The sequence below is a fragment of the Rhinolophus sinicus genome, chromosome 3 (genome assembly GCF_057876585.1).
Source record: "Rhinolophus sinicus isolate RSI-liver-muscle chromosome 3, RSI-T2T, whole genome shotgun sequence".
Classification (NCBI taxonomy): domain Eukaryota; kingdom Metazoa; phylum Chordata; class Mammalia; order Chiroptera; family Rhinolophidae; genus Rhinolophus; species Rhinolophus sinicus.
Genome location: NC_142503.1, coordinates 39,932,817 through 39,946,690, shown reverse-complemented (window position 1 = coordinate 39,946,690; position 13,874 = coordinate 39,932,817). Strand labels below are relative to the sequence as shown.

Sequence of the window (13,874 nt, the reverse complement as noted above, 5' to 3'; positions counted from 1 at the left end):
TGTCATTTAGTAAGCTATTCAAATCTGCAGTGGAAGAAAGCAAAACACTGTATTCTGTTGTTATTATGAGCAAGGCTAAAACCTAGCAGAATTTTAAAAACTGAATGGTTTATGACTTATGACTTTTTCCCCATGAATGTGAAGAGACTACTATAGTCTTTCATATCCCTCAGTAATGTACTGGCACGTATGTCTTGTACACAATAAGCAATCAATATCTATTGAATTACTCTTAGACAGAAGAATTTAAGATTTTAATTCTTAAAATCCTAAAAAAACAGGTTATGGAAAATGTCCTTTTTAGAGATTCACACCGAAATATTTGGGGATGAAATGACATGCCAGGATTTGCTCCAACAAAGGGGAAAAGCAAACATGGCCACACCTAAGGAACTGATAAATATGGGTGAAAGGTATATGGGGGTTTGTTGTACTGTTCTCTCAACAAGAGTATGTTTGAAATTTTCTTAAGAAAACTAACTGGTTATACAGTTACCATTTCAACACCATGTGTTGAACTATGTGGGTCCACTTATATGTGGATTTTTTTTCAATAAACAATAGAGTCGGCCCTCTGTATTCCTGGGCTTCACATTCGCAGACCAAACTAACCAGGAATCCATAATACTGTTTTCAATCTACAGCTGAGGTCCTGCAGATGCAGAGGGCTGACTGTATGCATTGTTTTACACCGCTTTATATAAGGGACTAGAGCATCCATGGATTTCAGTATCCGCGAGGGTCCTGGAACCAATCTCCCTTGGATACCAAGGGATAATTGTAGTTAGGTTTTGGGGAAGTCAAAATTACACACAGATTTTGGACTGTGCAGAGGTCAGCACACTCTTAACATGCACATTGGTCAAGAGTAATCGTATATCAAAATTACACAGCAAAGGATCGAATTACGTCAGTAGGTCAAGACCTCAGTTTTATACCAAGAAAATACAAAAGAGGAATAAAATTAAATATGAAAAGGTCTTGGCTTCTAGAAAACTACAATTAAAAACACAAACATCTATATTTAAGTTATGCTATAACTGAAATTTCCATCTCGAAACTTTAATGCTGCTTATACAGATTAAGCTAGAGTGACAAAGATTATAAAGTCATAGAATCACATAACTTTAGAACTGAAAGGAAATCTTTATTTTTTTATTTTATTAGTTTCAGGTGTACAAAACAACATACTGATTAGACATTTACACTCCTCATAAAGTGATAACCCCAACAAGTCACCTACGCATCTGACACCGTACACAGCTATTACAATACTATTGACTCTATTCCCTATGCTGTACTTTACATCCTATGACTATCATATATATTTAATTACAGTTGACATTCAGTATTATTTTATATTAATTTCAGGTGTACAGAACAGTGGTAAGCATTTATATAATTTATGAAGTGATCCCACAAATAAATCTACTACCATCTGACACTATACATTGTTTTTACATTATTGACTATATTCTCCATACTGTATTTCATATCTCCACGACTATTTTGTGACTACCAATTTGTACTTTCTAATTCCTTCACCTCTCACCCAGCCCACCAGTTCCCCTCCCATCTAGCAACCATCAGTTTGTTTTCTGTTTCTATTTATCTTGTTGGGTCCTTTATTCTGTTCTTTAGATTCCACATATAAGTGAGATCATATGGTATTTGTCTTTCTCAGTCTGATTTATTTCACTTAGTATAATATCCTCTAGGTCCATCCATGCTGTTGCAAATGGTAAGATTTCATTCTTTTTATAGCAGAATAATACTCCATTGCATAAATGTACCACAATTTCTTTATCCAGTCAGCTATTCCAGTTGTTTCCATGTCTTGGCTATTGTGAATAGTGCTGCAGTAAACATAGGGGTGCATATATTTTTTCGAATTAGCATTTTGGATTTCTTTGGATAAATACCCAGGATTGGGACTGCTGGGTCATAAGGTAGTTCTATTTTTAATTTTTTGAGGAACCCTCATACTGTTTTCCATAGTGGCTGTACCAATTTGCAATCCCACCAACAGTGCACCGGGGTTCCCTTTTCTTCACATCCTCGCCAACATCTGTTGTGTGCTTGAATGGAGATTTTAAAGAGTCATAAAATTTAACTGTCTTGCTCAAAATCCCAAAGCTACTCAGTACAAACATTCTTCACTGGAAAACTGGTCTTCTCATATTTGTTAACCCATACTTCTAAGAACAAGTAAAATATATTGCTTTCATCCTTCTTAGGTTTGGATTACTTCATTTACCTTAGCATATACCTTTGTGGGTTACACATCATGTCTACAAAATATATTTGGTTAATATATTTATAATTACACTAGAATTATGATCGGTACCTTAAATTTCCTTGCTTTCATAGACTTTAGATTTTGATTTTAACTGTACTTATTGTCAACTTTTTTATATTCAGTTTTGTATAAAAAGCATATACTATTTTATAGAAAACAAATTCCTTTTTGTGTCAAATCATGCTCAATTTTGTCACTGCAAAACAATTTTCTCCCTACTATTAATTCTGCAATTTGTCACCCCTGAAAAGAACTTAATTTATTTTAATGTGGAAAGAAAATAGAATATAAAAATTGTTGGGACACACTGAGCAGCAGGTAACAGTTTTAAGTGCGCACTGCACTGCTCTGCCATAGCAACTAGCTCAATAATGAGCTTACATATTTTTTTATGTGGAAAACTAATTTAGTACATGAAGACCATCTTGGCATTACAGTAAATATTTACTTAAAGGAAGATTTTCCTGTATTTTGGATTACCAAAATAATAGGGGCCACTTTATTAACTAGCAAAATTGCTTTTTACAGTATCTTCCCGTATATGCTGTCTTCAATTACGCTGTGCATCTCGTACCCCAACCCCATCAGACAACACTGTCCTCCTCGTTTACACTGTGCTCCATGTTTCCAGGTTCAGCTGCTCCATTCCAAAGTGAAAGGTGCTAAGCTGAATTTTTTCCCCCAGGTACCTTCAGTTACGTATATCCTCCCAAAACTCCTGCTTTTTGAAATTTTGCACTATACACTTTAAAATCTAGCAGGTACCTAAAAACAAGCCTCCTCTTCTACTGTTTATTCATTTAATAAACAATTACAGAGAACCACAGCTTATATACATTCTTCTGGGCTTGACAACAGGGGTCTAACAATAAAAGCTACAGTCCTTCCTCATAAAACTCAGTGTAGTGGAGCTCAGAAAGGTAACAATTATAACGCAACACAATGTATTAATAAGCACTGCGCAGAAAGTAAGTACAACATGCTGGGTAGACCTCTACTTCATTCTATATGGAGAGGAAACAGCCTCACACTGGAAGAAAACTAAGAAAGAAAATTGAAATGGTCAGGAAACTACCTCACACAAGCTATCCAGAATAAGAACCCTGATGAGGTACAACCTGTAGGGACTACCTAGGCTAAATACAAATGATACCTGAAAACCAAGGTAACACATTTGGAGAGTACAACTTGAGAAAGCAGAACCAGTCTCTTTGCCAAACAGAGACTGTTGTCTACCAAACAGTCCCCCTCACTAGCAATGAAGTGATCTTTCTAGCCAGATCACTACCCAGCTTAAACTCTTTCAGATGTTATCTATTATTCTGGACCTTTTGAGGTCAATTAGAAAAAAATTCATAATCTTTCAATAAAATATTTAGAGGTAAAATCATGAAACGTTTTTATAGCACGGTTTTCATAATCAAATTTAACTGTGTTAAACCACTTACATCATAAAACAGTTTTCTATCAGCAGCCAGACGTTTAGAAGCCAGAGTCTTGGTAACATGATAGAAGGTAAGTAATGCTCTGTGCTGTCGAAGATCATCTTGGACTTTCACAGATTCTATTAGAGTGGGAATCAGCTCAGGCCACTGCCTGGGACAGTCCAGTCGAGCAACTTTTGCAATCAGCACGGCAATCTGAGTTGCAATCTAGAGGGGAAAATTTAATCAGAAGAAAACACGTAACCAAAGCAATGGATAAGGAATGCATTCATGCCATAGCTGCAAAGTACCTTTTTGGTTGAGTATACATTTGAACAAAGTGAATAAAATTTCACTAAACAATTGCTTAAGACAGTCGTTCTCAAAGTGTGGTCTATGGATCTCTGGGGGAGCCCAAAACCCTTTCAGGGGTCTGTGAGTTCCTCCCTTTCCCAGTAACGTTATCATTTTTCTTCATGTAACTTCTAAAAAAATATATCACAACAGAGTAAACAAAGAAGCAAATATGAAAACCTAGATGTCTTCTTTTAAATAGCCAGACAGTAAAGAGATATGCAAAAATGAAGAACAATGCAACTCTTCTCATTAAATTGTATGAATAGCTATTGATTGTTATTTAAAATTCTATTTATGTTAACAATGGTATTATTTTTAATTAATTAATATCTTAAAATTTTTCAGTTTGAATTTCTACTACAGTAAATATCAACAGATATAATCCTTTAGAGCTTTATTTTGGCAGTATTAGGAATTTCTAAGATCACAAAGTTTGAGAACCACTGACCTAAGAGTAGAAACAAACATCAAATATTAATTATTTAAATAATGATGTCTGCTCAGTTCAGTGTTTCCCAAATCCTGGTGGACTGAACCTCTAAGTAACGGTTTACTACCTCTCAATCACCCAAACCATTCCTAACCACCCACTGCCCCAGTGAGTTACTCCGTTCCTCTCCATCTTCCCTGATCTCCATAAGGAACTATAAAGCAGAAAACTGAGATCATTTAAATAGGTTGAGATAAAACTGCTTTGGATAAACCAACAAGTGCAATGTGCTTTAGTATTCAAATTAAAAGACTCAAATATGATAAATAGAAGTAACTTGTAAAAATTTAAGATCCTTTGTATCCGTAAGTAAAACTTATTCTCAGAAGGAAAAAAAAACCTCACTACACAGGAGTGAAAAAAATAAAACTATATAGTTTACTGTCTATCCCCCACAGAGCAGTAAGAATTGAAAATGTGATAGATGAAAGAAATAGACAAAAACCTGAAATCATCCTGTAACTTTTTTAAAAAGCAGGGAAGGATCATCTAAATCATTGAAATTAATTTCTATGCAGTAAGACTACATATATACAGATTTGATTTCAATATTGGCTCTAAAATTTAAAAAATATACAAGTATATCTTCAAATGACTTCTGAGTTTTAAATAATTAGTAGCCAAATCTAACCAAAATTCTTAACAGCTAGAACTGGATCTCCAAATTAAAAAAAAAAAAAAAATGTGTATAATCATCAAATGTATGTTATGCAATAAGATTTTATTTTTAATGCCAAGAAACAAAATTAGTTTGGAAAAAAAGCAAAACCTAATGAAGAGAAGGAATAGATGGCATTAATTTTCTCACTAACCTGGTTTATTGGTTCATTGAAGTTGGTGATCAGCCCTGCACGCAATGTAGATTTCTCCTCCTCTGAGAGAGCACTGTAAAAACACGTATTTATTATGCAAGAGAAGGTTGTCTAACAATGAATGAAGGTAAGCACTACTGTCTTACAATTTTAACAATGCAAAGCCTTTCAAACAAGGTGTCCCTGATTGTGTTGGTATACAAATAAAATAATAAATTAAATTATTTCCATTACTTGTACGTTTGCACATCAAGTTATTCAAAAGCATAAATCCCTTCACAATTAAATAGGAAGCACAAAATAGTAAGCCAAAAGAAAGAAGTCCACAGTAATGAATGTGATATTTTGATGTTTGCTTTTATTGATGTGAAAATAGTTACCTACAAAAAATTAATGATTGGCTAAACAAAATCTGTAATGAGTAAATATTATTCTTCCACTGACTTCTTCTATAAAATCTGAGTGAAAGGGATCCCTATGGGGAAAGGGATCAGGAAAGAGAGAATATTTGGAATGGAAAACTCATTAGAAATCAAGTAGTTTAAAATCTTCCATTTTATGTGTCTGAAAAGGATAAACACAATACTGATTATTTTGACTACAAATGAGGAAGGAAACTAGACAGCAAAAGGACAGGGATGGAGAATACTCACTGCATACATTTTGATTTTTTAACTATACGAATGTATTGTTTATTTAAAAATTAAATTTAAAGCACTATTTTAAAGTTTTCCATTCTGGCACATGAATCGTCCCAATAAGATCAGCTATAAAAGTTGTATATAATTTTTTAAAAGTTTTAAGGCAACTGTTGAGGTGAATTGTGTTCCCACAAAAAGATATGTCAAAGTGGCCAACCCCAAGAACCTGTGACTGTGACCTCCTTTGGAGACTGGGGCTTTGCAGATGTAATCAAGTTAAAATGAGGTCATACTGGATTAGAGTGGACCCTAATCCAATGACTGGTGCCTTTTATAAGGAGAGGGAAATTTGGACAGCGACTCAGAGGAGACAAGTGAAAAGAAGCCTATGTGATGATAGAGGCGACATTGGAGAGATGCAGCTGCAAGCCAAGGAACACCAAGGATTGCAGACCACAACCAGAAGCTAACAAGAGACAGGATTCTTCCTTAAAGTCTTCAGAGTGAGCACAACTCTGCCAAGCACCTTCATTTTAGACTTCTAGCCTCATGAACTGTGAGAAAACACACTTCCATTGTTTTAAACTACCCAGTTTGTGGTACTTTGATACAGCAGCCATACAGCATCTAAAAACCAGGAAGGCAGCCAGCACTTTAAGAGATGGGGTCTTAGATAGAGCGGAAAAGAACTCTGATGAACCAGCACATTTCCCCATGAAGTATTTGCCCACAAGAAATCAAGCTGAAAGTAACAGCTAAGAGACTAAAAGGGCTAAGGAGAGGTCTCACAGTGCTGGAAAGACAAAAACTGATGTTGAGGGCCCACCCAGCAGGCAATAGTTTAGTGAACACCTAAGGCTTGCAGTCGAAGCCCCAGGAAGGCTAAAACCTGGGATTAAGAGTAAACCAGCACAAGACCACCCTCAATTAGATCATGATTGAATTCATAACCTATTTGCTTGCCCGGAGAAAATGAAATTCTCTCTGGAGAAAAGAGAACAGAATTCAAAGCCTCTCCGATTTTCCCCATGCAATGTTCAGCATTCAATCAAAATGTATCAGGCATAATATGAAACAGGAAAAAATGACTGAAATCAAAACACAAATAGAAACAGGAGATACAAACATTGCAATTACCCAAATCACAATTTAAAATATTTATGATGATTACCTTCAAGAAAAATAGGTGAAAAATGGAGAATTTCAGACAACTGCAATTTGTTTTTTAAAAAATGCCAAAGGGAAAGTCTAGAACTGGTAAACATAGCAAGTGAGATAAAAGTAACTGAAAGTTCAGTGGAAAAAAACCCAGATTGAAGCATAACGAGAAAAAAAGAACTTATTTTTGAGAGAGTTCATTGACAATGTGCACGAAAAAATACTAATGGCAGTTCTTCAGGCAGAAAACAAATGGATTCAAATGGAAGCCTGGCAACACTGAAAGGAATGAAGAACACTAAAAAAGTAAATTTAAATGAATACTGCTGGCAAGATAATATAAAATAGTATATTGTAGAGTTTAAAATATGTGTAGAATTAAAGTACTCAACAAGAGCATAAAAAACAGGAAGGTATAAACGAAGTTAAAGATTTTGCATTATATGGAAAAAGTGTCCTAATAATCTTGCAGAGAGAAAAATTAACAAAAAATGTCTTAAATAATTCAAAGGAAGGCAAGAAAAAAAGGGGGGGAGGATAAAGATCAGACAGAAACAAAGAGAAAACAAATGGTGGATGATAGACTTACCCTCAACTTTATCAGTAATTATATTAAATGCAAATGGACATAGTACTGAAATTAAAGACATTTATCAGATTGAATAAAAAAACACAACTATTTGCTGCTTATAAGAGAAACATTATAAATGAAACACAAAGAAATACTGAAAGATAAAGGAAAAGATATACCATGCAACCATGAGATGCCTGGGGTGGCTCTCTTAAAATTAGACAAACTGGAGTTTAGCCAAAACACATTAGTAGAAATTAAGAGAAACATTTTACAATAAGGACAAGGTCAATTCTACAGGAATATAATAACCCAGAACTTATATGATCCTAATAATAAAGCGTCAATATACAGAAAGCAAAAACAGAATGAAAAGAAATAGGCATGTCCATAATCACATTTGGAGATTCACACATCTCTCTCAGTAAGTGATGGAAAAAACACCACAAAATCAATAAGGATATAAAAGATTTGAATAGTACAATTAAAAATTTTGACCTAGTCGACATATATAAAATATCACAATCCACAATGGTAAACACACATCCCTTTCAAATGCACACAAAACATTTATTAAAATACCATATGCTGGGATCGTAAAAGACAGCACATTTCAAGAGATGAAATCAGTAACAATAGCTAAAAAGCCCCACATGTTTGGAAATTAATTACATGATATACTTCTAATTAATACATGGGTCTAAAAAATCACAGGAGAAATTTTTAAATATTTTTAACTGAATACTAATGAAAACACAACATAATAAGGCTCGTGAAACAGAACTAAAGCCATGATTACAAGTAAAGCCTTAATGTTTTAAATACATATTTAAGAAGAAAAACTGAAAATCAATTATCTAAGCTTTCATCTCAATAAGCTAGAAAAGGACCAGCAAATTAAAATCCAAAAAAGTAACAGAAAATACATCAAGGCTTATAAAGTACAATAACTAAAGCAAGAACAGACAAATAGGCCAACAGAACAAAACAGAATCCAAAACAGATCCATACATATAAAGTACCTGATTTATAACAAAGGAAGCATGGTGTTGTCCCTACTTCACATATGAACCTTACAAAGAAATCACTTCCAGATAGAACATACACCTACATATGAAAACTAAACAAAGCTTCTAGTAGAAAACAGATTATTTTTATGACCTTGGATTGAGCAAAAATTCTGTAAATAGGCCCCAAAAGAACTATAAGAGAAAGTTAGTTAAATTGAACTTCATTAAAATTAAGAACTTCTCTTCATCAAAAACACCAGTAAGAAAGTGAAAAGGCAAGTCATAAAGTGGGAGAAGACATTTTCAATATGTACATTCAACAAAGACTTACGTATATCCAAAATATGTATGAGGTCCCACAAATCAATAAGATAATGCAATTTTTTTTTTAATGTGCAAACAGCAGCAGGCTCTCCCTTCCCAGGAGAGGATATCCAAAGGACTAGTAAGTATATGAAAAAGGTACTCATTTGTCATCAGGAAAATGCAAAAATTACCAAGCGCACCAGCATGACTAAAATGAAGACAGATTAGACCAGATGCTGATGAGAGTGTGGAGTAAATGCCAACACTCATATGCTGCTGATGAGAGCGTAAATTGGTACAACCTATTTGGAAAAATATTTCATGGCATCTATTAAAGTTGAACTGAACATACATCTGACCATAAATGACAATAAAATGCACACTTATTTGCAAGAAGACGTGCAAAAGAGTTTTCAAGGAAGCATTATTTTAATAGTTAATAACTAGCAACAACCTTAATGCCCATCAACAGCAGAACAAATACATAATTGTGGTATGTCCCCAAAATGGAATGCTATACTCCTACATAAAAGAGTGAGCTACTGCTCCATGAAAATACATTGATAAATCTCACAATGATAATACTGAATAAAAGCCAGACACGAAAGAGAACATACTCTATGATTTCCATTTGTATGAAGCTCAGAAACAGGGAAAACTAATCTATGGTGACAGATATCAGAGCTGATACTTACTTGCGGGGAGGGAGTGGGATAGGGGACGGTGAGGGGGCCGGAGGGAGGCTTCTGGGAGGCTAGCAATGTTCTAGCTGGTTCCAAGTGGTAGTAACATGGGTGTGTTCACAATAAAAACATTCAGATTGTACCCATCAGTGCATTTTTTAAGTATATTACATATTACACTTCAACAAAAGTTTTTAAACCTTAATAGTGACTTGCTCAAGGTTAGTACACAAATGAGAAAACAAGATTAAGGAAAACATTTGGGTGAAAAGAGTCAAAGCCCCATGAAAGTCTATGCTTTCCCGTTATAAATGATCTCTAATCCTTTCATAACTCTGCTGTAGTTTCCAACTTGAATAGCTCTCTTCTATCATCAAACACCTGAAATGTTTTCTCCTATAATGTTTTGCTTCAAGCTTGAAATTCAAGTTTTCTTTTATGCCAAGGAGCCAGGTTCAACAGTTTTCATCATTTGAATTACTATAATATGATTATGATTAGCTACCAGATTAGAGAGAGGAACCGACCATATAAAAAAAAAATACATATTACAGAAAACAAGTCATTAACATGCAGAAAACTTTGGCAATTCTCCAATAGTTAACATTCCACCTTTAATTTTATGCACATGCTATCATTAAATGAATTCACACTATATACCAAGCAGAAGTTGGATAATACCTAATTAATTAGGACCCAGTTAAAGGTACATTGTATATAATAATGATACACGAGCTTAAATTACTCCTATTGCCATGAAAACAGTGTAAGAATAGGAGCTATATAACATGAAACTAAGGTAAGAATACAAACAAGCAGACTTTTCAGTGTCAAATTGAAACATGAGTTTGATTACTAATCTTTGCTCCCTTGCTCCCGTTTTAAGCACACTCTTAACACCCTAGTTCCCTAAGTACATTGATCTCCTTTACAGTTCGTATCTCAATATACATTAAAAGAGATAGCTTGGGATTTAACTAACTAATATCACATAATGACTTCAGTAACTTTTTACGTTTAAACTAAATTTCAGTTCCTAATTCTTTTTGTGAAAGTAAAATCTGAAATATTTAATCATAATTTACTCTCCCTTCCAGTCATTACAAATGACTTTTTATAGTCATTTATAACCATATGCTTTATATAACCAGTAAAAAATAAATTTTAGGAAACATCTAAAATTTAATTGGACATAGCAGCAGAAGCTTGTGTTGCTGCACTGTTTCCAAATACTTCATTTCTCTCAAAATTATGAATAATTTTAAAATAAGAGAAGGGTTTACTGCAGTATCTTAAGTGCAGCCGTAAACTATTCTAGTTGCTTCCAATATTATTCAAGGGCATATTTTATATGCACTTTGAAGTACTCAAACAATTTTTATTTTGTTTTGTTAACAGCCTTATGAATATAAGAACGTAAAGAGCTATAGCGCCATCTACTGGAGAACAAAGACTATGTTACTTCTTCAGTAAGCTTCACTTTTTGCTATCAAAGGAATCCCCCGAGTTGTATCTGCACTGCCTTTCCGTCAATTACTTCACATATAATTAATTAAGAGAAATCTGTTCACTTAACCACCTACAGAGTTACAACTGAATCTGATGAGATCACAAAGGTATACTATCCCATTCCCACCACAAAGGAAATTATGCAGAAGACTCTGAAATTTCCAGCTAGCTCAGAAATGACCTGGGATTTCTTTTTCAATAATTTTTTTCCAAAATCCTAACTGCACACTTCTTTAAAAAAAGAAAAAAAAAGAAAGACTTTTTCGACATGACTCATTCACTCAGCATTTGTTTTGTGCCCATAAAATTAGAGATCTTAGAAAATAGGCCAACCAGAAATCCATACCTTCCCTCTCCCAAATAAAAACTCAGGGAGAAAAGCAGTAATATGGATATTGATTTGTAATTAACTACGGAGAACATTTTTCTACTTTAATAGTTAAGACACTTTATTTTCTTTTAAGTATGAAACACTTCACCAATTCCCGTATCATCCTAGCACAGGGACCATGCTACTCCTCTCTGTATTGTTCCGATTTTAGTGTATGTGCCACTGAAGTAAAGAGAAACACATTCTTTTACATAAAGAACGAACAGGTAGTGATAAGAACAGATGGAAGAACTGACTCCCGGTGATGAGCTCACAATGTGATATACAGATGATGTATTATAGAAATGTACACTTGAAACCTATGTAATTTTACTACTGTTACCTCAATAAATATAATTAAAATAAAATGCAAAAAAGAATTTAAAAGGTACATTCTAGTACCTCCCTGAATTTGGGAAGGATTACACTGGGAGAAGGAGAGCGATGGAACTTACTGAGGTGCTACTCGTCTCCAGTAACGATCAATTCCATTTTTAAAATATAGCACAGCAAGCCACCTTACATTTATATCCAGAGCATGGTTTGTGAAAATATTCTGTAAATAGAAAACAAAGTATTAGAATGAACATGTAATAAGTTAAAAGTATAATTAACATACCTACATTAAAATATAGATAGATTTTTAAATGTATGTTTCATTTAAATTTTGTCCCTCCATATATCATGTTATTTTCTAAATATTGATAGCTCTACAACTCATATAAGAAAGCAAACCTGCTCAGGAGAATGTTAATTGTTTATGCTGAGTAATGGATATGAGAAGGAGATTCATTATACTATTCTACTTTGAAGCCGAAATTGAGAATTTCCCTACTAAGCGTAAAACAAAATAAACCTAATTATATATCACAACTACACACACACAAAATTAAAATAAACACCTTCTAAATTAAAATTGAAAAAGTAGACCCACCAAAGCATAGATTCAAAGATTCTAAGGAGTAAAGCCCCTGGGTTATTAATCATGTATGATATAGACTACTTCAAAGTACTCTCCTTATCAAAACAAGTATGCTTACAAATAAGTTTCACAGCAGAACACTTTTAAGTTACATGAAGGCAGATGTGATGTGAATAATTTCAACTCAAAATTAACCATTACTCAAAAAATCTACTCACTGTGTTAATCCAAATACAGGCAGTCCTTGCTAAAGTAGTGGGAGACTGTAAAAATGACTGTGCAAGCTAAACCATGTAACAAGATCTTAATAATCGAGGAGAAAATAACAACTATTCTGTCTGTGACCTTTAATTTTTTATCAAAAAATTTATTTAAATTATTATCAAAAGTTTATAACTGAGTTATAAATGTACATGCAAATAACAAGACCAGTAAAATTAATACTTCCACTGTAATTTAAAATATCACAAACATTAAGAATTAAAGTGTGTTATTTCTTTGTAAAAAAACTTATCTAGAATAGTGGAGGCATAGGACAAATGTAGGAATATGTTAAGGAATATGTTAACTGACCAGAATTGCACTCCACCTCAGCCCAAACACAGCTCAAATCCCTAGAACTGACCTCTTAAACACAACCTTGTGTGGGAATAGCTCAAAACCAAAAATTACACTGTGGAAGTGTAATTTTAGGAAATTACATAATAATAGGAAATATTATTATTTCCTATATATAAATATTTCCATAATAATAGGAAAATATTATATTAAGTACTGAAAACAGGTACGCATACCATAATTTCCAATTTTTCGAAAATCATTTGCACGCACACACACAAAGATTACAAAGATAGTTGGGTAATGCCCATTTATTCCTTAGTATCCATGACAACTGAGTCAGAGTCCCTCATTTTGAGTCTCCTTTGCAAAAGAAAGAATGGACTTCTCTCACCGCATTAATCACATTCGATGTTAACACTTTATATGTCTACCTTCCACACTAGATTGAATCATGTCTTATGCCTAGAGTCTAGCAGTCCAGCATAATAGAACCTTCCTAAGTATCTATTGAGCGAATAAGTGAGTGAATGGAAGTAATGTGGGAAAGCTGCGTAAGTTGGTGTATCTAAGCCTATCTCAGCTACACATAGAGAACCAAGAAAAGTTCAAGCTGCAGTTGTCAATCCAAGGAGTATTCCACACATGTTTTGAATAATAGGACTGGAACACAAACCTAAGATCAGGTATACAAATTTAGGAATCTCTAATCTACAATGAACAGCTAAGGCTAAAACAGACTAAGTGTGCCAAGATAGTAAGTG

General features: G+C 33.8%; 1 protein-coding gene and 1 non-coding gene across 4 annotated transcripts in view; both read right to left on the bottom strand.

Annotated features, from left to right (window-relative positions):
- IPO11 (importin 11) overlaps positions 1-13,874 on the bottom strand; it is a 157,589-nt gene that overhangs the window by 129,030 nt on the left and 14,685 nt on the right. For all 3 annotated transcript variants that reach the window (XM_019743722.3, XM_019743732.3, XM_088796520.1), the window contains 3 exons: positions 12,086-12,186; positions 5,383-5,455; positions 3,748-3,951 (listed from right to left, as the gene is read on the bottom strand). In XM_019743722.3, the coding sequence (XP_019599281.1) occupies positions 3,748-3,951; positions 5,383-5,455; positions 12,086-12,186 (378 nt within the window). The remainder of the gene's footprint in view (positions 1-3,747; positions 3,952-5,382; positions 5,456-12,085; positions 12,187-13,874) is intronic.
- LOC141570833 (U6 spliceosomal RNA) lies at positions 11,720-11,830 on the bottom strand. The gene has a single exon (XR_012495285.2). It is a non-coding gene; the product is annotated as a U6 spliceosomal RNA (small nuclear RNA).